The sequence below is a fragment of the Chroicocephalus ridibundus genome, chromosome 2, assembly GCF_963924245.1.
Source record: "Chroicocephalus ridibundus chromosome 2, bChrRid1.1, whole genome shotgun sequence".
Classification (NCBI taxonomy): domain Eukaryota; kingdom Metazoa; phylum Chordata; class Aves; order Charadriiformes; family Laridae; genus Chroicocephalus; species Chroicocephalus ridibundus.
Genome location: NC_086285.1, coordinates 48,899,008 through 48,925,576, shown reverse-complemented (window position 1 = coordinate 48,925,576; position 26,569 = coordinate 48,899,008). Strand labels below are relative to the sequence as shown.

Genomic DNA, 26,569 nt, shown 5'->3' with positions numbered 1-26,569 from the left:
GCTTATCATTCTGCACACTTTGGTGTCTAATTGGGTATTACTCATATGAGAGCTCATTCATGTCAAGAGAAGCGATAGTTTCCAGAATAACTTGAGTTTTTCCTACCTCTATTAATGTTTTCCCAAGTGCTTCTCCAGCTATTTCAGATGTAAACAATTACTTCACGTACTGCCACTTCATTCAAGTCTGAAGCAGCTTTGTGACAGCACAATCAAAAATCTGGGAAAATCTTGCTGTAGCAAGCCTCACCCAGCACCTTTGCCATAACCTCTCCAGCCAGAGGGAAGGGAAGGGAAGCCGAGACAACAGCGGCATTTTTACCTCAGGTACACCAAGCAGGTTCAGGTGTGGCTGGAGTAAGAAATACGTTGCAGAGAGAGGTTAAAAGTATTTTAACCCCAGCCTGGGTTGCTTGGTGTAAATCTCATAGAGGATATTCACCATAGTGGTCTCTGGAAACTTCCGTCTTGAATTTGAGTGACTAGGAGTGTGGGGAGAGAGGAAGAAAAGACAGGAAAATACAGCAGCAGGAAGAGAAAAGGGGGTGATGAACACAATTCACCTTTCAGTCAGTGCTTGGGGCAACTTAATTGACACATGAACTCTCCAGGTTGAATTGCTTTACTTCCAGCAGGGCTACCTTTCCAGCCATAACCCGGGCACAGATTCCTTAAGACGCATGCCCCACGAGTAGTATCGGGGAAGCGTTGTCACAGAAATCCAGCATCTCCTTTCAGCTGAAGCTGCGTCTCATCCTTTGACCCAGGCGGGTGTCCATAAAAACCTAACGAGAACACGCAGGAGTTTGACCTGAGGAACTGATCAGCCAAAAATCAAATGTCAGCCCATTTTCCTCAGCTGTTTGACTAGCAAGGAAAAACATTAAATTATCTCTTAAAACATTAAGTTATCTTAAATTCATATAAATGCTCACATGCATGAACCCATATGCTTTGCTAGGCTTGTTTAAGATATCTAGAAACTTGTTCTCCGTTAACCCAAAGAAAATAAATTAGAGAGGAAGAGGTAAGGGCTTGTTGCCTGCTTTTTTTCTTTCCTTTAATTGCTCTGAAAGACTAAGCTATAAAATGTTCACATTATGCCTTTGCTTACTTTTTAGGTTTACCACTTTTTAAATAAAAAGCCAAACATACTCTCAATTAACTTAAGGAAACAAGTGAAGGGAAAGTATATGAACCTTTTCAAGCTTTTGAATAGGTAAAGCATTAAGCTGTGGAAGTAATTACCAAGTATCTAAACAGGTTTGATTTGGCAGAAAGTAGAACAGCTTTAATTTACTGTGGAAAACTGAAATCTACAGATTCAGGCTTTTGGGTTTGCAACTTGCTACAAAGATTGTTCTTAGACAAAAACATCCCAGTATTTCTCTTTAAAGTCCTCACTTTTGAAGAGATCTGAAGCTGCATTACTTTTCTAAGTAGCAGAACTCTGAAAGTTTCTACAGCACGAGAAGGCACTGGTGGACGTGGAGGTCTCCGAAGCTGAAAGCCTCATATACTCATGCCCTGAAATGCAAACATGCAGTTTAGTATGCACAAACCCCTACTTAGCAGCTTAAAGCGCGGAGCAGTCATTTTTACCTCAGTACAAATGATTATTTGGCTTCATAGTTCACTGTATGTTACAAAATGACAGTTCTGCATACTCGTTTTCAGGTTACTTTTTCCAGAATCCAGCAATTAAATAAAAGTCGCACTTTGAGAGGAGAAACACACCATTAATTTGCTTCACTTCGAATTTAAAAAAAAACAAACAACAACCTTTTGAATAAAAGCATTTGCGATGATGAATTTGAAACAGACGCTAAGACAATTAGACTTAGGAGTCCGCAGTTCGTACTCCTGAGACCAAGCGGCAAATTGCACTGAAGGGCGGGTTCCTCTATGCGGAAAACTAGATGTATACATCTGTTTTAATGGTACTTCTAAATAACTTTCTGAAATCAAATAATTTCCCGTTAGAAAACAAACAAAATGGTTCTGCTGCAAACATGGAGGACATTGCCAGAACTTTTCCCCTCATTTTCTTCTGAGAAAACACCTTCCAGGAAGCGAGGCCATTTTTCTAGCCTCAGGTCTAAAAAGGTGCTGCGTGCTGATGGGGCATTGCTCTGTTAGAGCATCTTTGACAGGACGCACCCTGGCACTTTTTCTACGGCTATGAGCGACTGTAGCAGTTGTACCAGGATAAAACACAAATATCTCTCTCTATAAAATACACACATACCCACAAATGTAGCAAGAGACAATGCAGTTCCTTCCATTTTTGAAGATTCATCTTGCCCAGAAGCGTAAAGCCTGACTTACGTGCAGCAATTCTTTAATGCAAGAGATGGATGTGGCCCAAACCACCCAAAAAACCAAAAACAAAACCCCCTTCTATATGTTAGGAGTGTTGCTAATTGAAACAATTTGCCATGCTTCATTTATGTTGCTGAAACAAGATGCCAGAAGTTTCTAAGTCCCTGTAAAAGTACTGTCCCTTCCTCCAGGCTGGATCAGTTTTCCACACTGGATTTCCTCTCTTCCAAAGAAAACTAGGTAAGCCATGCTTACTTAATAGCTGTGAAGCTATACTTTATCAAAAATAAACCAATCGCTAAGTTGGATGTAGAAAGCAATACTAAAGGAATGAATCCTATATTTATTTTTTTTTATTTTTTTTTAAGCTTCTAGACCCAAAGTTTTCGGGGAGACAGATTTGCTCCCGCCTTTGTGTACACTGCAGCTCACCATTAAGCACTGGCTGGTGAAGATGTGCCCATGGATAAAGGTTATTCAGCATTTCACTTCCTCCCTGCCCCCAACAACATCCACATACTTGAATTCATTCTGTCACGCTCACAGGTATTCCAGGATAGTTTCTTCAGAGTAATATGATTTATTTTTTCCCCCCGCTAAGATGAAGGAGTTGAAGTCTCAATATTAGTCTGGTGTCAACAACAACAAAACCAACTTTTTCCATTTTTACTGGTGCTCTACAAATTTTGCTCTAATCCAAAGAGTAGTAACTTGGCTCTTGATTTATTTGGAAATTGCACTAGACTACTCGCATTACGTGCTTAAAAATAAAGCAATTACTGAGTGTTTTGAGGGACTGAAGATTGTCCAAACCTCAAAGACTCAAGTCCAAGCAGCAAGAAGTAGTATCTTTTCAGCTTTGGGCAACAAAACCCACCGCTTCTCTTTGCTCTTCAACGGCAAATAAACATTCTGGACACAAGTTTCTAAACTGCTGTCCCACTATGGACCTCCACCTCTCAATTAATGGTTAACCAGACTCAGAAATTTTCTTTTTTTTAAATAAAGATCACTGCAGGGGAACTACTCCAGGACGGCACAATCTCAGTGAAGATCCAAGTGATAAGTACTTTCATTTACATTCATATTAAGTGAAAATTTTGGAGAGGGGGGCCTAGGGACCGGACGATCCTTGCTGAGTGTCCTATGCCTTCCAAAAGTAGATCTGACAAATTTAGCCAAGGATCCTTTCCCAGCAATTACTGGAATCCTCAGTAGTGAAGATTTCAAACATCATTTTCTATGTGCATTAAACTTGCCTCAAAGTAAATAAAAAAATAAACCGGTAAGCATGTACTGATTCCATGCACTTCAATTTAGGACAAAAAAGGGCTTCACATATTTTCATAAGGGTCCCTTCTGGGATGAAGGACATAAAAATGTACTTTTATGCTATTATCCCTGAAAATAAATTAATTTGGAATTCAACCATATGTATCAGTTGGGTGTGAATAAATTACAAACATCACAACCCTACCGAAAAGCCACGGAACCATTCATTTTTATATTGAAAGCTTCACATATTTTACAACCCTTCTCCCCAGTGATATAAACACGTGCCTTTAAAAACAGCACTTAGGAGCATATCACTGGTTGCGTGAGGAAAACGGCCACGCACAGTCAGCAGTATATTATCCCAGCAAATTAAGTTCTCTAGAAACCTATTTCTATGATCTAGGGCAATGGCATAACTACCAACAGTCAGACATAAAACCACTTGAGGCTGATTTTACATGCACACACGAAAGGCATACACTAGTTACTCCAGCCTACTCCAGGTAGTAGTCACAAGTTCCTCTTAATGAGAAGCAAATTGGAATTTCTGTCTGAACTCTTACTCTAAACATACCAAAGTAAGCACAGTGGAAGTCAACCTTAGACTGGAAACAACTGTAAAATAAGGTTTATATTGCCATACCCAAAGTTGAGTTAAAATAGAACAAATAAAAATAACGATCAACAAGCATCATGTTCTTCCTTCAAACATCGAGAGGCTGTGAACAAAAGCCTTACCTCTATTACATTTTCTTCAGTTGGTTAGAGAGAACATGAATTAAAAGATTTCATCTAAGCAATGGCAGAAACTGAACCAGAGGGATGAGACAAACTTGACTTTCTCTTACAGACTTCTCATTCCTTTTCAGTAAAAGAGAAGTGAGAAACATGGACCAGATGAAAGCACAACTGGACTGCTCCGATAAAAATGTATTGTGGCAATTCAGTTACCTGAGAAAAACAGATAGCAGTATGGCAGAAATCTTCTTAAAGTTCTCAAATGACATTAAAATGACGCAGTACACTTTGAAATACGTGATCCCAGTGAGTAGCCAGAGATCTAGGAATACACATTTCTACATTAAAAGTGATAAATATAAGCAGGAAAATACCTGAAACAATTAAAAGGCACCTTTAGATGGCACACGTTTTGCTATATGCTACAGAAAACCGAGTCAGATACAACATTATACTTAATTTTTATAGCGGTCCAAGCAGTATAATAGTATACGTTGTGTAAAAACACACATCTCACCATGTAAATAGGCAATTTGCAATGCCAGCATAGGTAACACGGGAAGAAATCCACATTCTTTTTTGATGTAAACAGTAAGGTTTCTGGTAAAGACGTTTTAATTTCAGACATTATTACGTGTTTAACATTACTGCATCTAACACTGTCTAAAAGTTTTATGGCACCTTTGTGTATCCTTAGGCAGGAAACAGTCACAATGAGACATTTGGAGAGAAACTATCAAGTGGTCGGGCCTTTGGCTGCAAACATCCTCAGTACCTGCACACCTGGACAAGCCAGGTGTTTGTATATAAAAGGCAACTTTATTCGTATACCCGTAGTCCTCTGCATGAAGATCTGACCCTCAAGTTTTAAAAGGCACATAAACTGAGGGGCATGCTAGCTATAGCGCTTAAAAATGAGACCTGTTATTTACCTGATCTCAAGAGGTGGCTTTCAAAGGCAGCCAGCTGACTGAAGTGTAAGTCCCACTACAAATCAAGAGCTGTCCCCACCATCACTTCAACACGGTCGTTAAATTCAGATTGATAGAAAATAAATACCTAGGCTTTCCTTAGGGATTCACTCTCATACTTTGCATTTCAGAGAAACCACCTGCTGGAAATAATCTGTTTTCTTTACTCCTTTTTTGGGTCCTTATTTAAACAATCACACACCTCTAACATGTGCAGTGAAATGCATTAATAAACAGCCAGATGACCACATCGCTATTTCTGCACTGAATCCTTACTCTTAACTCGAGCCAAAAGCACAAGGTTTTAGTAAAATGTGAATGCTACAGGCATCTGAAGAGAAGCACAGATTGTTTTAGACTTTTGAAACTGTTTTTGTAAGAAAAGCAAGGAAAACACAAGTCTTTGGAACAGGCTCACACAGCGCTATCCAAGTATTATAGCATCAGTTGGAAATTAGAGAAAACACATAACTTTACTTCCAAACTAGAAGAGCCCAAACTCAAGCGTTCAAACCGATTTACACACACAGAGCTCTTCCAGGCAGCATACGTGGTCTTTCATTACACTTACATAGCCACCAGTATGCTAAATAACGATGAACTTTCAAGCAGCGAGTGATGGGAATGACAGCATCCCCTCCTTTTCTCAGACATTAGCAGATCGCAGACATTTGACATCTCTGCAACCTGGACCTGCCTTGAGACGGCGATGTAGCCTACGCCTTCAAGGAGTCACCAACCAACACTCGGGAACAAATGACTCGTGAGAGAGGAGGCCATTCTGGACAAAAACACTCTCCCCGCTCTATTTAAGCTGGCAGTTAGTTCATTTTCCTGATGTCTTTATACTAAAAAGCAGGAGCGTACCTTTGCCTCCTGTTTCACAACCAGAAGTACATGCAGTCCTGGAGTGTTTCAACTGTTTTTGAGTTTGATAGATGTTCACTCTAAAACTGAAAGCTATAACAGCTAAGTTTAAAAAAAAAACCAAAAACAACGACCAAACAACAAACCAAAACCACACACACAAAACAAAACAACACAACATCAAAACACATTTTAAAATAACACTCCTCTTCAGTATTTTTCCCTAGGCCCTTGTCCTTACAGGTCACCTCTATTTCCACAGGAAACTGCTATACCTGGCATAAAATTACTCCACTAAACCATCCTGTTCCTTATTTTCCAGCAAGGACGTGCTTGTATCTCCATTATTCTTTTCACTTGTATCTCCAATGTCCTCTGACTGCCCTGATTTCTGATGAGCAAACGTGTAAGTGTCATGGTCTGTGTCTGTCAGAGGTGGAGGTTCCTCAGTGTTAGAAGAGCGTTTAATGTCTTTTCTGAAGGACAACGGAGGTGGAGAAGGCGGTAAGCTACCAATGGGTCCATCAAACGGCCTGTACACATCAACTTCTGGAGAGACTGAGCCATTGGATTCCTTCAGCAAGTGCCCATAGACCATAGCATCATCGATAACTGCATAGACATGAGACTCATTGTTTTTCCTCCCTTTTGTGAATAATCCTTGTTTTCCAGGCACCTGGGTATTCACGTTAGCATTGTACACTCCCACCATGGGATTCTGGCTTTTCTTCTTCCTGTTATGGAGTTGAAATTGTTAAAAGGTCAGGATGGTGCGTTTGAACTCAATAACAGCAGCTTCTGTTTACCCATCCCAGCTACCCAGGGTCAGGCACCCTACCTGGATTGAAAGCTTTACTTCCAACCTTAGGAAAAAGATAACTCTTGAGTCTAGACGTGCTTTTTTTTGGCAGAGCAGGAAATAACTTCACACTATTTGGTTGTCTACTGCTGTTCTGCTGACCCTGAAGTTTGCACGATTAACTCCAATGGCCTCCCAAGTGTGGGGGTCCCAGCCGTGCAGTGTACTGAGTCTCCCAACATCCACAGACGCTAATAGGACGTAGAGGCCATCAGATCCTCACAAAACAAGACCCATCATTGCTGAAGACCAGTAGGATAGTGGATCCTCTATAAAAGTTGAATGAACTTTTCTTGATTTCACTTTCTGGAGTGACTTCCCCAAGGTAGAAAGAGCAAAGGCTGAACTGAAGATTTTTAAGCCTGTATTTGTGAAGTCTTTCCTGTGTGGCAGAGAAGTGTGCTCATAACAGCTCTAGTCATCATATTGCACAAATTCATTCCAGCTCTACAGCTTCAGGACCCAACCACCCCACCAGCACTGAGCATGCATGTGTCAGAAACCCCAAATTATTGATGACTTCAGACTCTGCTTGCATGACTAAGGCTACGCATGTTTGCTTTGCACAACCTAGTTCTCTCCCCAAGGGCTCATCTCATAGAAAAATGTTCCCACTTGATGTGCAAACTCCAGAAGAAGTTGCTGGAGGTCATGTAGATGAGAGATAGCTCTTAATACATCTGAGTGAGTTTACAGCTTGTCCGAACAAAGCCTTGTCTAGAGCCACAGGCACAGCAGCCACATTCACTGTGGTTCCATTTCACAGGAATTGCTGAAGCTCAACTAATACCTCACTTCCAGTTCAGCCAGAGGCCTGTGCTAAGCAAGGCCAAGGTCGGCAATGCACTGGGGGTGGAAGTAATGTGACTCAAGAAACAGTGCTCTACTCAAAGTCAATCAATTTAGAGTAAATCAGCATTCTGGGAGGCCCGCTACTTCAACTGCCAATGCATTGCCTACTTCATGCTTCAGACCCTTGTTCAAGGGATCTATACCAACATGTGAAACAGAGGCCCCAGCAGCTCTCCTGAAACACCTTCTTGAACTGCTAAGTTACGCATGCCAAATGATGAACTTACTTCTTCTTAACACAGCACACAGTGAGTCCAATAGCCGCGAGAACTCCAGCCCCAGCCAGCACAGCAAGTATTACTCCTAGGTCTGCAAACAGACAAGGTACAAGGACAGCGAGTGAGAGAATGAAAACATTCAGCTTTCTTCTGAAAAGCCAGCTGGGTTTGAACCTCCTCAAGAGTTTCTAAGCGTACCAGCTGCCTGCGGAGCAGGCATTTCCAAGCTATGCCCACCACAGGATACCACAAGCCATTTCCAAGAGGTTGGATGCCAAGCAACGACGAATTCCTGCTGCTGTCAGTGGAGCACAGCCAAAAACCCCAGCCAACCCACCACCCCACCTCCAAGAATTCAATACAGCTCATGGGCTGCTAAACTCACCTGCAATGTCTCGCATGCCTCTGGCAGAATAGGCAAGGAAGAGAAGAAAGTGCACAGAGAGACAGAGAGGGATTCAGCAAAGGAAACAGTGACATTTCACCAGCCTCCCCTCAACACAATGCTTGCCTCCGAAATACACTAATTGTGTTGACCTGGGGTTTCCTAAGAGTCATAAAATTGATCAGGAAAGTCCATGTGAGCAAAGAAAAATGCTGCGTGTTTTAAAAGAAACACACATTACAAAAAGAAAAAAAAAAAAAAGGAAAAAGTTAGAAATTAATTTGATACGTTTCAGTTCCAGCCTGCGCAGCCAATATTTCTACAGACAGTAGTCTTCCACAGATGAAGAGGGAGAAGTGCAAATGTAAAGCAAATTTACATGAGCAAAGCCTACCCTAAAAATGCTTTTTTTTTTTTTTTAATGATTTATTTTTCAGGGAAATGAAAGACACCCAGAATGCCGATTTTGCTGTTAGTAGTCAGCACGCACTCTCCACTAAATGGTCAGAGCAGCCCCAGAAATGATTTCTTGCTCGTGTGAACACTGAGACTAATTGAACCGTGAACATGAAGTAAAGGCTACTTGGATGAATATGTTTGCATAAAATGAAATCCCAAGTTGTTCACCAGGTCTGTGACCTTGGGAGGGAAAAAACATCACTTGATCTTATACCTTTTGGCTGTGATCTCTAATTAAAAAAGCTAAATCAAATAAATAAAATAAAACCCAGTCTTACTACCCCAGAGCCCTGTGACACCCTGTCTCATAAAAAAAAACCCAAAACACAAACCAACCCCAAACCCTCTTTCCTTCACAGCCTCTAGAGGTACCCAGCTGTAACTCTCAGATGTTTTTGAGGGACAGGTATTTCCAAAGGCAGGGACCTCAAAGCCCATACCCAAGGTGGACCAGCATCCATTACTGTCCCCCCAAGGGAAAGCAAGGAAACAAGCAGAAAGCAAACCACCACAACCTCACAGGACTCACCTATCTGCTTGTCAGCAAGGGTCACCCGGAACTGCAAGGTCAGCTGTGTCTTATCCACGGGTTTACAGTTGGAGACATTTACCCAGAAGTCATGATACATATTTCGGGGCTCGGGCAGAGGCTCATCCTCACGGCGCACGGTTTCCTCTGCCCCCGCTGTCTCTTCCTTTATGTTGACATAGGCACGTCCCGTCTCACAAGCGATGCCCATGCGGTCCTTGGAGAACCCTAGGCGGGCAACTTGCTTCTTGGGCACGACAACGTACCAGGATATGGATACATAAGGAGGTAGACCATACGGCCAGTTGGGAGTCTGCAAGTAAACTTTAGCTTTTGGATCTGGACTCACAGTGAAAGAGCACTCATCTGTAGTAAAGTAAAGGAATAAAGGAATGAAAACTTAGTTTTGACGGTTTCTTTTTTTTAAAGCTTTCTCTTTCAGCACATGAAATTATCTGGTCTTTCTTTTCTGTAACAAAAAAGCATCACTTATACCTGTGACCAGCAAATTTGTACAGTCAACTGCATCTCAGTACCAGCAATACAAGTCATGTATCATCCCTTCCACATCAGTAATTATCCCAATTAGCACAGATATATCTGCAGAATTTCCCACAAACAACTATCTGCTGTATAGAATACAAAGTTCCTTCCTTCTTCCAGGAATAAACTACCTCATTGATTCAGATAAAGACTGATCCTAGCAATGGCTCCAGGACTAGACTCTAAAGAATTGAACTCTTATTTCTATTTATTCCTACATGCTCCAACAAGCATATTGAGAAATCCAACACCATACAACAGAGTAATACAAACCACTACCTTACCTTTAATATGTGGCACAAAAGACATTTGCAGATCCTGATGCTTAGACTCATTGAGGAATCTTTTACCAAATGTTTTTAAGGATATGGTGACGTTATTCCTCATCTGAATCTTTTCAACGGATCCACCAGGACAGAATACACCAACATTCAACTCCGTCTCTGGGGTGGCACCAACAATGCTGTAACTGTAGCTTGTGTTGCACCTCTGCTCTGGGACATGTTGCTGAAGTTTCAAGGACGGAGACGTAATTTCTATGTTGATCAGATCGGGAGCCAAGAGCTTCCAAATAAACTTATGCAGTTGAATTGGCAATTGGGTAATAGCCTTGGGCACCAAAAGGTAAAAGATCTTCCTCTGACACCACTGAAGATCGACACAGCCTGCAATCACAAAAGCAAGTCCCAAGGGTTGTATTTTTCTTGCAAAGGAAATATCTAAGAAAAGCAAATATTCCTGCGTACCGGAGCGCATGCGCGCACACACACAGAGTACTGTCAGTTTTGTGTTACAGACCCAGATAAGGCTCCAAGGAGATCTTATAGCAGCCTTCCAGTAGCTGAAGGGGGCCTACAGGAAGGATGGGGAGGGGCTGTTTATCAGGGAGTATAACGATAGGACATGGGGTAATGGTTTCAAACTGAAAGAGGGTAGATTTAGATTGGATATCAGGAAGAAGTTCTTTACTGTAAGGACAGTGATGCACTGGAACAGGTTGCCCAGGGAAGTTGTGGATGCCCCATCCCTGGAGGTGTTCAAGGCCAGGCTGGATGGGGCTTTGAGCAGCCTGGTCTAGTGGGAGGTGTCCCTGCCCATGGCAGGGGAGTTGGAACTAGGTGATTTTTAAGGTCCCTTCCAACCCGAACCATTCTATGATTCTATAAGCAACTACCTCAGAAAATATCCTCTCTTGGTAACCTTTACCCAAACATGCATCATTTTTATTTAAAGAGCTTTCCTTAAAAGGGTGCAGGACACCAAAGAAACCAAGAGATACAAACGTATTCAAAATCCCTCACTCAAGATATTACTTTTGTCCTGCCACTTGCTGACTGGGACACTGTTGCAGACTAGCCACGGTCCAGATATATTCTTTAAAACTCTTTCTCTACTGGTAGTTGAAAGTGTTTGGGAAAATCCTACAAGTGGACATGCAAGAGGCCCAAGATGCACTCCTGGTTGGCCCCCTTGGTCCCGCATTTTCATGGGCAGGTTTATGGCTCTCCTGCTCTGTTTCCATATTTTGCAGTTTTTACTGAGAAGATTCTCAGGTGCCTTCTGTCCTTTCCCTTCTAGGAATAGCTATGCAGTTTCTATTTTTAAAGGCAGAATGACATAGTGAACAACAAGGTTGTCTCCAGATTCATTGTACCCATCTCCCAGCCGGCCCAAAGCCTGGTTTCCAGACTCACTCTATTTAAAGCCCAAGGGAGAGAGAAGGTTTGATCCCTGGGGAAAAGCATGCAAAAGCATTCCCTACGAAACACCGTTAAGCCACTTTTGTCATACTTATGCCTTTTTCAGCTGTGATCCTCAGACGGGACAAGTCCTTGCAGAGAAAGGAGATCTTGTAGATGGCGCCAGACACTAAAGTCAAGACGCGGTCGCAGGTGCGAGGATCCTTACAGATCAGGCATATCGGTTCAGACATGACTGGGATGCGGCTGGGCCACCCTTCGAAGTGTATCGTTACAGTCATATTCAATTCCTTGCTCAGGTCAACCAAATGGGTGACATCTGCAAAGGTAAACAACCCAGACCAATTACCAGCAAGACGCGTGGTGTGAAGCAGAAGTTCCTCCATCTCTTCTCACTCCATTAGGCGAGCAGCTGATGCAGCTGTTTCTATATTAGCTAAGAAAACATTATTTACTTCTTTCCATCAGTGTAATATGAACTCAGGCAGTATCATATCACGCTTCTAATTTAGAGATTTGTGCTTTTCCACACACAAACCCCATTTCGCTACCACTTTTCAATTGTAACAGCATAACATGTATGCTCGACGCTTTTGAACAGTTTAGGCTACAATGTAAGGAGCTCAGCCAACTATGTTAGATTTATTTTCCCTAAGAGTTTTTTCTCTTATTTCTTTTAAAGTCAGCTCTACCGATCACACACCGGTTGATCAAAAAAGGTTCTCCATTCTCAAATTTCTTATTTCCATCTAGAGTTCCACCCCTGCTAACTTTTTGTTGGTTTAGGGTTTTCGAGCCAAGCTGAAGAAATTTGTTGAAAGTCAGTAATTAAGCACATCTGGTTGTCTGGAGTCATTTAAAGATTAAGCTAATTTAAATGCAAGTACCGATAAGGTTCAAAAAAGAAAAATTTGCCAAGTACTGTACTTCAGCAGAAGTGCTGGCAGTCATTACGAAGGTCACTGGAGCCTTCAAAGATGCTTCCTAACAGTCTTTTCTGTTCGGCAATTAAAAACGTACAGAGATGCCACAAATGATCAAAGTCTGTCACCACGCCGGTGGGAAGGCTGAGGATCACGCCTTGCTAGACTGCTTCGTTTCCCTCAATGGCATGACTGAACTACCGCACTGCCCTTGCAGCATTTGATTGCTCAAAAGCGTTCTTCCAGAAATATTTTCTGGAATTTACAGCCACAAAAGCTGTACAAGGTCAGGCAGAAACCTCTGTGTCATCGCCACAACCAAGCACAGAACCTGGGATTGCTATCACAGGGTTATTCATTCTTCAGAGTTGGGGGATTTGGTTTTTTGAGGTTTTTTTTGTTGTTGGTTTTTTTTTTGTTTTTTTTTTTTTTGGTTTTTTGGTTTTTTTTTACTGCAGCAGCTAAACACAGAGAGGCTTAGATCAAGAAGTTATTTTGATTGGGAAGAGACATATTTTCCTCTTATTTAATGACAAGCACTGCAGACAGTCGTGGAATACCCAAATGTTTGGGAAGCTTTGAGAATATGCTGGTACCAATACATTTTTTTTATAAGAGTCATGTTTAACTTGCACACTGCAGACGTCATTTTTTTGTTTTCTTTTTTTGTAAACAAGAGTTTCAATACTGTCTTGAGGGCTAATTTGAATCTGTGATGGAACTCATATAACCACAAAATCACTCATGAAATCCTATAAAATCCCTAGAAAAAACACTGTTGTCTCTTAAATCCAAGTGGTTTATTGCTTGCATTTCATTCAATGACAACTTGTTTTTTATTTTTTAGGTGATTATCATCTTGTCTACTGGCCATAAATATATTAAAATTCCTCTTTGCTTTCCAAAGTAGAAGGGAAATAAAGCTGATTAACTGAATACAATGTTTTCACTCTGTCTGGCTTCCAAGGTGCAACAACACACAATAAATGCAAGCAAACACGATTTCGTTACCAACAATTTCAGGAGGATTTGCTGCTCGCGAATGGAGCCAGACTAGACAAAGAATTGAGGATTACAGTGGCAAGATGCTACAGATCCTTTCTGCATACTTGACTTCAAGGTACAGGCCACTCAAACTTCATTCCCTCCAAAATGACTTAGAAAGCCTCTAATTAGCTCCTGCTGCAGAGGTAGTCCGGAGCGTGGATTTCCCTCCACCTGCTCCTCTGCAGTGAGGGCACCTTGTCTATTAACCTCCACCATGAACCAAGGTCAGAGCTAAGAAGCCAGAGGATAAATCGCTTATTTCATAGCTCATTACCTAGCCAGGCTTTTTATTTCTGTTTTCAGATAGATGCTGTGGTATTACACATCATTGTGTTAAGCCTGTCTGAACTTGGCGCAAAACCACAAACAAACAAATATTCTTAGCGTAGCAACAAGCAGCAAGAAACCTAAAGAACATCCAAATGCGTAGGGCATATTATCATCGGAGTATCTTATTGACGTCTTCCATGTCTAGTGTGACTTCTTCACACTGGAAGATGTTCAGGCTTCCCTAAGAAGCAAAATAAAACTCAGAGGAAGGAAGCAGGGAAGGAAAGAAATGCATACTGATGCCATTAGTAGTATGAAGATAGTTTTACATCTCCAATTTCACCCATTCAATGCTATGAATCCTGACCATCCGCAACAGGAGGTTTCACCTGGCGACTGCTTACGTACAGAGCAGAAACCTGTGCTCACATTTTAAGAGATACCTTTGAAATGTTATTTTCAGCTGTAAGATTCAAAACTGTCCAAAAAAGCTTGAACTTGATTTCTGTACTGGAGAACAGGCAGCCCGGAAAATTCCGATCAAGCAGTTATGGTCCTTGCCCAATAGCTGGATCGGGCCCCAGAGGGAACACAGTCGCAAGGAAAAGCTAGCTTTGTTTATACAACATGCAAGCCCTGATACTGCAGGTGTTAAAGGTGTTTTTCAATTACATGATACAGGTGCTGGAAAAGGAAAGGAATCCCTGTTTACAAGCTACAGTGTAAACATCTATGATGGACCTTTATACTTCATCACAAATTGCAAGTTTTAGCATCACCGTCCACCTTGCTGTAATGACGGCCGGTGGTACCCGTGGCGGTAAAACAGGCTGCAGTGTTGCTTGGCAACCCACCTCCTTAAACTCAAGGAGGGTCCAAAGTTCAAGAAAAACAACGAAAAAAAACCCCAACCCAGCATTTCTCTTCCTTGTGGTGCTCAGACCAGGCATCTGTAAGCAAAAGCAATGGAAGGGGCAGGCGGGTACTTACTCTCATCGACCTGCGGGTGCTGAACGACAACTTGGAAGAGCAAGCGGAGGATGCCCGGGTTCTGAGCATCCTGGTCGCAGCCCTGCAGGGACAGGTTGAAACTGCCAGGGATATTGGCAGGCTGGCTGTCGCTCAGCTTGAACACCTCCGGGTTGCTGAGGGAGCCGGGGATGTAGTACTCCACCCTCTCCTCTTTCCTTTCGCAGTTGGAGAGGCTGTAGTTGTGGAAAAACACGCTTGCTCTCATGCTGGAAGGAATCACAAACTGCCACGTCATGAGCTCGTCTTCTGGAAAGCCCAGCGGGTAGTTTGGGGACATCAAGGTGACTGAAGACTCCCCCTTCAAAACGGATTCAATAATGCATAACCCTAAAAAAAGGAGGAAAAAACCCACACATAACAAGTTGCAATTAAAGACAACACACTGGCATATGTAGCACCCCAGCAGCAGAGTATTTTTATTTTGACAGTGACGCACCTCAGCTACAGGTTAGGTTATTACAAAACCCTCAGACTAAAACATACATTTGAGTTGAAGTTTTTGTCGTCAATCACAGAAGAGGCAAGGGATATATTAATGCTGTATTTTCAGTTTAGTGGGTTTACCTTTCACACACATGGACAGAGGGGCCTTTATTTTTTGAAAGGAAATATCCTAGTTCCTATTTCTGGTCCTGGCAAACATGCAACCTGACAACGGCTTCTGCTCCATTGGGTTTCAGGAAAAAAAAAAGATGCGAGCTTTTATACCAGCACAGAGCTCTCTGTCCAAAAAAATCCCAGAGCTAACAAAAGCGTGCCAGCAGAGACAAATGCAAGCCACGGAGACTGTGTAAGACACTTCATGCTTGGATGACTCTTGGCAGCATGAAGTTGGGTACACAAGAGATTATGGTGCCACTCTAGGAATCCAGCGATGATTTGCTACTGCAAGGAGTGCCAGGAGTTACAAAAACTTGTGTTCTAGAACCTCAAACCTGGACCAGGTCCCTTCTATAATTGATGGCAACAACTGCAGAATTCAAGTAAAGAGCGAGAACATCTCCCAAGAAGGGTTTGTCGCGAGATCACAAAGTAACCCGCCGATTGCTATATAACATTCCAGGTATTTTAAGAAGATTATTGCCCAACGGCTTATGTTACTGTGCAGGTTGAAACAGATAGCTGTATTTAAGCAGCCTCACGTGCCTTCCAGGCACTGCTTCTCGTTTTCCCACCTTCCTCTCCTGAAGGGAGGCATTGGCTTGAGACTCCAGCAAGTCAAGGAAGCTTTATTTAAAAATAAACAAACGCAACCACACACTGCAACCAGTAAATAACCCTCTTGGCTCATTCTAATTATGCTATCTAGTCTCACCTAGCTGAAAAAATAAAGAAAAATAGAGCAGGTATGTTTAAGTTTTAGGAAATCTAAAGCAATTGAAAATGAGTAATGTGCACCAAAGGCAGTTTAACAACAATTTTTGTAATTAATAGGTTAACCAATCAAACTAAGATATTCTGACGCTAGAAGAGCAATAGCTACCAAACTAAAAAACACACAAGAGCAGCTTTGAGAAAAGATGAAGTGGGAGGGAATTAGGGGTAGCAGCACTAAAACTAGAAGGTTACCTGAGAAGAAAGGTTTAAAGAATTCCGCTGCTATCTGCATGAGGCAGCTACAGGTGAGGAAACACTACTCTGTACTTACGTTTTATGGAAGCCCTGTTAGCTATGTTGAAGCCCGAGGTGGTGAGCGGCGAGTTCCATGGGAGATGCAGAGACATGATGACTCCTCCCAGCAGCTTGACACGAGACACTGAGCCGTTCCTGCAGAAGGTGCCAATGTTGACCGTGGCCTTATCGATGCAGCTGTTGATATTGTAGCTAACAAAATCTGGGCATGTCTCTCCCGGTTCAATCTGTCTTAGCCACGGGGTAGAAAATTTCAGTTCAAGTCCAGCCTTTGTACTTGCCTTCACATCCCAGATGAAAGTCCTGTTAAGGCGAGGTAGCCCCAGTGGGTAAAGATGAACGTCTCCGAAGGGACACGGACCTGACACACAGTCTAAATGCAGAGAGAGAACAGCCATGATAACACTCTGGAAAGCATTCAAGTAAATGAGGAATTTGATACTTTGATTGCTATTTTCACATTTTTTAGGTTGCACTTCTCTTCTATGTGCATTAAAAGACACTCCTATAACACGGTCACATGCTCTCTCTAAACAGGGTTGCTAGCCCATAGAGCAGACAGGATAAACCTGCTTTAGTCAAGCTGACTAACAGAAGGGATTAATTGTAGTATTCCTCCTGCCTTGTTTGCTGAAGAGTTTAGAAGGTATTTAGTGAGTAGGGTAGAAAGCTGAATGGGCAAAAGGGAGAAATGCAGCATCAGGACGGATGGAAATCATGGATTTAGAGAACTGATTTTTATCCCATCTTGCTCAGAGAATTCCTGGCACATCATTCATATATGAAATTTTCCACTGCTTGCCATAAACTGTACCTTCTTTTCCTTGGTGCCCTGATGAAAAACCTGGCCCCCAAATTTTGGGGACATGATGAATAACAACAACTGCCACTGCACGATTCTGGGGAGAACCTAGAAAACTTTTCTTCAAAAAATCCAGAATATTGGTATTTCAAGCTGGACACTAAAAATAAGCATACTTTAATGCATGTCTAGGCTTCAACTTAAAAGAAGAAATAGCACAACTGCATCTTACAAATGTATCATGAAATATTGTGAACGTGACTATTTGCATGAACCATATGAATAGAACTCCAAAACATGAAGAGAACTATCCTTCAACACCACCCCAAAAACAACAATGATGCTACCAAAGACTGAATACTCAACTAAGTTTGGGATCTCATCGAGAAGTAGCACGTGTTCATGCCATTAGAGTACACTAGCATACATACACCAGGGATAACATTCAAAACAAATGAAGGTTTAGTTCCAACACTTCCAAATTTTCAGTTTCTTGATTCCAATAATGTTCATTAAAAATAAGGAAACATGCGCACGTCTTCAATGTTTCACATTCAAAATCAAGCTGCTCAATGAGTAACGTGGGTAATGTATCATTATCAGTGCCCACAGGCTTTGACAGAAAAAAAAAAATAAATTCTTTGATGGGTTTATAAACCATGGGAGAAGGGAATGCGGCAAGGAATTGATGCAACAAACTATCATTCAACTGTTTCTGAAACAGCCAAGTTAACGCTCATTCTGCCAGCCATAATACAGACTTCTTTAACTTGAGTAGTTTCAGTAATTCAAAGTTATTTATCGGTGTTCAAAGATTTCTTCTTACCCAAGATTACAGAGGATACCTTAATACAGTAAGAGGAAAAAAAAAAAGGCATGTAGTTTTACTGGAGGAAAATTACCATTGGAGGAAAAATTAAAAACCTGTATCTTACCAATATTTTTCTGAATTTCCATGATGAAATACTTCTCTGGAGTACTACAAGTGAAGGTAAAAGTCACGTTATCCCCAGGCTTTATCTTGAGTTCAGACCTGAAGAAATTTTTAACACGAATTTGACAGCCCACCAAAACACCAGGTCGCAGTTTAATCATAACCGTGACATTGTCCACCGTACGAAGAGCGATCGTAAAGGAAGCTAAGAAAGAAAAAAAAAAAAATGTAGTGTTTTGTCACTAGCATGTATGAGTATCACCAGCCTCTCCACACATCCCCATAGATGCCACATTGTCAGAAGGAACACTTGCATCCATGTTCTCAAAACATATTGTTGGACCTACAGAAAATGCCTCAGCTCTTCCAACCCAGCACAGACGATACAAAAATACGCTTGCTGCATGCGCCCAGAGAGATGTACACATGCAATTTGTGCAGGACCGGTTCTGCTCCAGGTAACCTTCACGAGAGTTATTTATTTCACGTTTTAAAAGTAGCTCAGCTATTCCTTCCAAATTTCTGTTGTCCAGGCTTTGCTTTTTGCCCTGTTATGCCCGACATAGAGCCGTCTTCGTTTCTGAAGGCACCCATGAAGTCGTGACTCGATTGAGGAAGTTTATTCAGCAGTCAAACAACAAAGCAACTCCCAGCTTCCATTGCACCTGATGGTAACCGGTGAACCTCTGGGTATGCCCCAGCAGTTACTGCAGACCAGACTAGGTACTCTGGCGATACCAAAAGCACATACCGACAAGACGTTTATACTTGTGGTTATGGCCCTCTCCCACCCTCCCCACCTTTTGCAACTCATTCCCTGAAGGCACAGGACATCCATGCAATGCTCCTCAGCAGCACAGAAGGCACCTGTGGCCTGGGACAGACTGCGTGTTCTTGGATGCCTCCTCCCTATCCCCGACATGACCATCATAGACTTATGGCTTTTGGGGAATACATAAAAGCCTCAGCTGTCTTCACATATTTCAACCCATCCTCAAGCAATACGGCATGCAGGAGCAGCTCTCACAGGAAATACAGGAGCCACGGAGTAAACTGGTTGTTGAAATCTTCTCGTGTTGAATGGGTAGTGGTTTATCAAATGGACCAAACCTGACTGTCTTCTAAAACCATACACGCAACATGAAACACCAAGGAGCACCGACTGGACATTCAAGATGACTAGAAAAGTTATTGGCATCAGTGTGGTTCTCAGCAAATACTGAGTCCAGCCCTTATTGAAGCAAGCAAAGTTTGCATGGAAGTCAGCCATACCCCATTCCCAGGTGGGATCTGAGGACAAGTCAGTTCATAAGTTTACTGACATTTGTTTTCACTACTCTCCCTTCCTTATTTCAGTGTATGGAAGATACAATCACAGTATCTACAGCACTTGTGCTTTTAGTGTTTATAGAAAAAAAAAAATATTTATGTTTTTAAAAAAGTAAGATATCTAGAAATAAGGGTACCCTAAGTTCTGTTCTAATTGTCTGTTCCTTGAGCGGGACATCATGCAGGGCTGCACAACCAAGCTCTGCCCATATGCCAGCTTAGGAATCCTCTTGCTCATTAACGCCAATAAAGAGAGATTTACCCGAGCAAACCCAGCAGCGCAGCACCCCAGGAGAGCCTCTGCAGCCACTGGCAGGCAGCACGCCAGGAAGGCACGGGAGAACAGCTGGCTCAGAAATGCACATCTGCAGGGTGCCCCAGGCTCTGCCCGACCACTCACCATCCCTTGAGCGCCTAAACATCCAGCCTGGTCCATGCCAGCTGCAATCGTCATGGTGGTGGCAAGGACACTGGCCAAAGCCCAGAGACCTAGGGACTCACCTGGCGAAGATTGCGGGGAGTGGGGCTGACTAAGCCACGGGAACCCTTGGTCAGCAGAGCCTTCTCGTGGCAGATGAGCACACCAGAGACCCTCAACCAACCTGAAACCACCCAACTCAAAACCAATCACTCTCCACCCAATTCAAAACTTCAGCCGTCACGGCTGCAGGGAGAAGTGTACCAGTATCAGCGATTCAAGCTCCCACAAAGCCCACCCATCCTATTTTTAAACACCCCTTTTAAAAATCTCCCTGATTTCTACAGCAATCTCATGGTTTTGCAGGGCCTGACTTTTCATTGCAATGTTTTGTGAAACCCCCAGGGATCGAGCAGTCGGCATGGACTATGGTCCCTCCCTGCCACCAGGAACGTTGCAGTTCCAGGTTTGCAAACACCAGACATCAAAAGTCTCACTGCTAGGGGGAGCAGGGCAGAAGAGAGTGCTCAGAGATATCCCATCATGCTTTTATTTCAGTTTTGTTGGTCTTGAGCCTTCTTCCGGCCTTTCCGGCTTTTCTGTACAATCTTGGAGTCAAAAGACTTAACAAGCCCGTGAAACTGCCTTACCTATTTGCCTCCAGGATCAAAGGCTTTAAATGAAAAGCTCAAAAACCATAAGGCTTGCCAAATTTCTGCACATATTTGTAACGATGAGTTTGCCGATCCTCCATACCATTAGTAAGAACCTGGTCACTTAGTAACTTTCCTACAGCTTTTAAGTGATGGGACAGCCCTCCACCCTGAGCATCTACACTGACTTTGTTCACCTCTTCCAGTGGCTGCCACTACTTGACATCGTGTTTTCTGCCTTAGAAATGCTCTTGCAGAGGCTTTCAGTCTGGGGTTTCCAGAGGGGGAAAAGAGAAAGAGGGGAAGGGAAAAAAAAAAGAGGGGAAGGGAAAAAAAAAAGAGGGGAAGGGAAAAAAAAAAGAGGGGAAGGGGAAAAAAAAAGAGGGGAAAAAGAGAGACCGAGCCGCGGGGAAAAAGAGAGACCGAGCCGCGGGGAAAAAGAGAGACCGAGCCGCGGGGAAAAAGAGAGACCGAGCCGCGGGGAAAAAGACAACCATGCAATGACCTTCCAAGCACACACATGACAATTGCAGGGGCAACGTCCACGGGGTGGGGAATTGAAAAGAGTAAAGCAAACGCAGCAACCAGAGCTGCTCCTCCTCGTGCTTCAGGAGGAAGGTGTTTTCAGAAGAGAAAGTGAAACAACTACTTCCAGCCTAGCCCAGAGTTTTGTTTTCCAGATCCCTGTAGGCTTTCTAGGTTCTTTGGGGTTTTTTATTTATCATGCTTAGTGCACAAAATATCCTTGGTCATCTTTTTTTCTGATGTTTATATCATCCAGATATGAAGTGTTAACAGCATAATACCAATAATTAATAACTACAGACAAAAGAGACCTCTTGCTTGCGTAAAGTGATTGTCAAACTTGTCTACGGTTTATTAGTACGACTGAGAAGTCTGTTTCTCCCTTTCTGGTCAGTTATCACTGTTCCTTTTCCCATCCCTGGGACAGCCCAACCACTCGGCCAACCTGGCAGGATGGAGAAACACACCAGGGTCACTGACAGCCAGCGCTTCTGTGCCAAATGCTTGGGCACGGCTCTAAGACCATTTTTAGTCACGAGGATTAAGTTTAAGGGTAACCTTAAGCACATGACTAGCTTCAAAACAAAACAAATACACACCCTGAGCTGAAACCAAGGAAGAGAAATTTTCAACGTTTTGAATGGCGTTGGGAAATAAGCAAAGCCTTCCTACAAGGGTCAAAAATAAGGTAACATCTTCCCCAGCCCTTGAAAGACCTGGCTTCTGCTCCCTGGGATTTTTGCCCACTATACCCTTTTTCCAGACTTCATGACCGTGTAGTTATTTATTTGATCTCCCCCCAAGAAGATCAAATCCTTGCCAGCTCAGTAACACTTTCCAGCACGGACGTGCCTCAGCTTTCCAAAACTGGACCTGCCCAAAAATGACAGAAGTGCTGCAATATATTGGCATCCCAATAGGCAACAAGGACGCAGAACCATGCCCAGTTAGGCTCAGCAAAGCTGTCTGCTAGAAGCCCACACGAGGACAGACACCAAGCTAGATTATCGCATAAACAAACAGCTTGCTAAGATGAAGCTCCACAGATAATCACTTTGGCCAAGAAATAAGAGCGCCATGCTGTAATGTCAACAACAGCCAGCCGTTCGGGATGTGCTAAGCTACATTAGACTATCAAATCTCATTTTCTTAGGAAAAATGGAAGAAGAGACTCATGCAGAAAGTATATCCAGTGATCCCAAAGTCACTAAATATAAATTAATAAAGGCTAACCCCCCCAAACTATAGCCACACACAGAGAGCACAATAGAGAGACCACTTAAAATCACCTTCATTTTGCAGAGCTTTTACAAGTAAGAGTGAGTCTCTTCATGACTCATACTGATCTGTCATTGTCTATGATTCCCACTGCATGCCTTTTTATTAGGATTACCAGTAACCGTACACATTTCTTATAAAGAAGGAATTTCCATGCCTCATTAATGCTGCACAGGGATGACACACAGGATATCCAAACCAACAAGAGGAAGCATCGCCAAGCTGGATCCGCTCTCCGTCTACACAACAATGAAATCGCTGGGCTGGAAGATGTCGGAGGTGAAGCCTCCAGTCCTGATGGCTGACGTAGACATCTGATCTCACCCTATTTTTATTTTATTTCCTCTAAGCGATTAGTTTTGCAGCCTCCCTTGGCTATTTCTTCAACCACCCTGATCTTAATCTTAATCTTCCCTGCCATAACTGGATTTTGCTGCTGCTCATCCTCATTTAAGGCTATGCCTTCATGACAGTTGTCTCATCCTTTCTTCGCTAAGTAATGCTCCTCTCTGCACGAATGCACCTCCGCTAGCTTTTTCTCACCAGTAAGATTTTTCCAAACCTTTCATCAATTTTATTACTCAGAGCTCTCCAGCTCGAGTTAGAAACAAAGCACATGGTGTAAAACAAGTCGGATTACTCTACAGAGTTTAGTTTAAATTTATCTACTGTAGTTGCACCTGACACTAAACCCCGAGTATTTTTTAGTATGCGTATATAAATGCCAAAAGGACATTTTTCCTGTACAAGAGGGGGTGCAATGCAGAAGGCAGCTGGAGGGTAGTAGAGCAAGAGCCACTTACAGAGAGCGTATGTATGTACGTACATGGAAAGAACTTGGCAGGACAGCAATTTTTATGGCTATGTACAATGCCTTGCTAAACAAAGCAGGAGTGAGAACAGAGTCCAACTAGTTTTGGCTAGAGGGATGCATTTTATTGCAGCAATTCATCCATAAGGATCTATGGATTGTTTGATCTATGACTTCATTGGATGGATTAAAACAGCCAAACAAAACCCAGACAGACCAAGAAACCAAAGTCCACAAGAGCCACCAACAAAAAGATCCCAGATATTAGCATATCCCCAAATAACTGTTGGTTTGCTCATTCTGGTTAAGTCGTGGGCTTGTTCCACTTCAGCCATTTTTAATAAAAAACAGTTGGATGGGGCTGACTCAGACACCATTCATGAGCTGGCGGCAGCTGGAGGAGACGGGCTGCTGCAGAAGACGAGTAGCGGCAACGCTCGCTCCGGATATGAAGTACCAGGATCCAAATCCCTGTTCTGCCCGAGGGGGATGTCAACCCACACAACGAACACACCCCTCCGGAGAACAGGCTCATCCATCGCAGCGCTTCGTGCCACCACCTGGAGACAGGGATAGCGCAGTGCTGTTTGCCTGTACGGCTCGGTAAGCTCTCCTGGAAAGCTCACAACCTCTTCTAAGCCCTTGCAGAGCAGCTGGCCCACAGGTGTGCCCATGGCCTGCTGAGGCTGTTCCACTACACATAATCTACTGCAAAGGTCATGGCAAGATGGTGAGAAGCAAGGGGTATGACTCATTAATGGAGTGACCTGGCCATAAGCTGAATGATTTCAGTTTCAAGCCGTAAGAACTCCCATCACCAATCTAATGGACAGCCCTGGTGCAGGACAGAGCAGCATTGGTAAAACGCATTCAGAACAATCCATCCAGAACACCTTTCGCCTAGTGAAGGGACCTCCTGCATGACGGGGATTGTTCACTCCAGCTTCCGCATTCCGACTGAATGCCCCAATGGCTCAGCTAAGAGATGCCTCATCATCCATTTCCCCATTACCTCCAACACAATTTGTCTCAATTTTGCCAACAACAGATCAAAGAATATTTAAAAGAGTAAATATCTCCCTGCTTTGCCAACTCAAATGTTTTGGACCTGCTTTATTGAATCTTTCTTTGTCAGTTTGAGTCCAACTCTCCAGTTTAACTACAGCACCCGATTGCCCACGCATCATCCACTCCTCCAGTTCCACCTCCAATGCCCATCCAGGTAGTTGCCTTCATAATCAAGCCCTTAGCAAAGTTAGTCAGGGAACCATACAGCATTTATACTCTTCTCACCTACTAAACGGTGCTGCGAGCAGCAAATGGAGATCACAAGCACAATCACAAATTACAGCCAACCCTACTTGCTGCAAGCTGCTGAAATCCTGTTGGACTTTATCATAAGCAAACAGGTTTTCTGTTTACATGTAAAATGTAAAGTAACTACTCTCTACATCGCTCAACAATCTCCTTATGTTTGGAACTGACTTCCAATACCACGCTTTCTTGGGATATGAGGTCCATACTTTGTGAAAGGATTTCTTTCAGGGAATCACCCAGAAAATTAAAGCTTAAAATCTGCAAAGCTTGTAAACACTTACAGATAGATGCTGCCTACGACTATTACGTGAGTGTAACCATCCACATCTCAGGAGAGGGCGCCTGGGGGAGAATATCCATTCCTCAGCCACCACAGCACAGCCCCCTAATCTTCACTGACTGTTTAAACTGATAGCCAGGGTGAGGATGCGAAGCAGGCGAGAGGTCACGCATCGGGATGATCTCCTCATCGGGGAAGAAAGGCGGACGCTTCTGCCATGGTGATGTTACAAGCCAGCACAGTTCACCAGAGCAGGTCTGTCAGTACCCAAGGCCAGCAGGGGTTGTTAATTCAGAAGTTGTTAATTCATTAAGTGAATTTGTAATGCCTCACAGGAATAAAGTACCCTCAGTTTAAAAATGCCTTTTTAACAAAATAACAAATTTCAGTACTTCTACCCCTTTCTCTTGAACCTTTTTAGAAGGATAATTAAGACACTCATATAACTTGCGTAAAAGACTTCAGAAGTGGCAAAAAAAAAAAAGACACTTTGGGACTTGGCAAGCTTAGCTGTAATTAAGGAAGGGAGAATGTTGACTCTGGGCTGCCTTTCCTTAATTATTATTTTACAGATATGAAGTTTTGTTGCTTCTGTAGAAGCGAGACGCAGAGGTCAGTGAGTGCTGTCTGCAAGCTGACTGCCAACTCGCGTACAACGTACAAAACCCAAGATACATGGGTCCGCGCAACTTGTCCAGAAAATGTCACACTGGCACGAGGAACACTAAGACACCACGCAAGTCACTGCAGGAGCCTCCCTTGATCAAAGGGGTGTCTGCTTTCACAGTTTATCCCTACCTTGATGTAAGCCAGCGAGCGGACAGCATCTTGGAGCATGTCTGAGCAGCTCTTCCCTCTTGGCTGTGGTTAGCGAAGGTGGAAGAGCGCGTTTCACAATCTGTGGTCCCTCCCATGCCAAACATCCTGTCAGCAGCTCTTTGTCTCTCACTTCTGAGGAACTTCAGATCATCCCTTTTCACCCTTCGCAGTTTGCTGTCTCCATATGCTAATTTCTCAGCTCCACCCACAGTGCCAGAAGAGCCAACTCCGAAATGCTGGTGTGATTGTACCTCTCAAAATAACCATTTGGTCTGGCAGCAAGTAACCATGCTCACTTTGTTACCCAAGAAATCAAGAGGCACAGCTCGAAGCAGTCTGTCCCTTGTCACCCCTGAGGATGGTTTTTAGCAGGTGTCAAATGGAACAGGCACAGGTGAGACTTCCCCCCCCCATTATGATAAGTAAAAACAGATAGTCCGTTTTCCCACAGCACTGTCGGCCTAGGAACCCAGAAGCAGATGAGAGCTTAATAACATACATGAAATGCACTTCTGTCAGACCTCATGGCACAATTCTTTGGCTGGCTCTTCCTGCAGGTCTTCCAGGAGATCCCATCAATACTATCTACACTGATCAGGTTCAGCTACAGGCAGCAAATCCTCGCCTTTGTCACCAGCTAATACAGAAACAGAAGATTTTGCTCTGACATAACAGCCAGCAGTCAACATTTTACTAGACGCAGCACAACCCACATCCTTTCCCTCACACCCTGGTGGTGCAAGCAGACGTTGAACAAGAGGAATCTGCATGGTCACACCTC

General features: G+C 43.1%; 1 protein-coding gene across 3 annotated transcripts in view; it reads right to left on the bottom strand.

Annotated features, from left to right (window-relative positions):
• Nucleotides 1-4,112: 4,112 nt before the first annotated feature.
• The window catches only part of CDCP1 (CUB domain containing protein 1), a 31,183-nt gene continuing 8,726 nt past the window's right edge, over nucleotides 4,113-26,569 (bottom strand). The window contains exons 2-10 of one of the 3 annotated variants that reach the window (XR_010069880.1): nucleotides 18,360-18,563; nucleotides 16,639-16,995; nucleotides 14,949-15,317; nucleotides 11,810-12,037; nucleotides 10,303-10,683; nucleotides 9,476-9,841; nucleotides 8,112-8,193; nucleotides 7,012-7,414; nucleotides 6,774-6,907 (exon numbers count right to left, since the gene is read on the bottom strand). Coding sequence is in view for 2 of the 3 variants with exons in the window: in XM_063325358.1 (XP_063181428.1) it covers nucleotides 6,460-6,907; nucleotides 8,112-8,193; nucleotides 9,476-9,841; nucleotides 10,303-10,683; nucleotides 11,810-12,037; nucleotides 14,949-15,317; nucleotides 16,639-16,995; nucleotides 18,360-18,563 (2,435 nt within the window). In the remaining variant the exon portion in view is untranslated. Of the gene's footprint in view, nucleotides 6,908-7,010; nucleotides 7,415-8,111; nucleotides 8,194-9,475; nucleotides 9,842-10,302; nucleotides 10,684-11,809; nucleotides 12,038-14,948; nucleotides 15,318-16,638; nucleotides 16,996-18,359; nucleotides 18,564-26,569 lie in introns of those variants that run through there. The other 2 variants (XM_063325358.1, XM_063325359.1) reach the window with 2 other exon arrangements.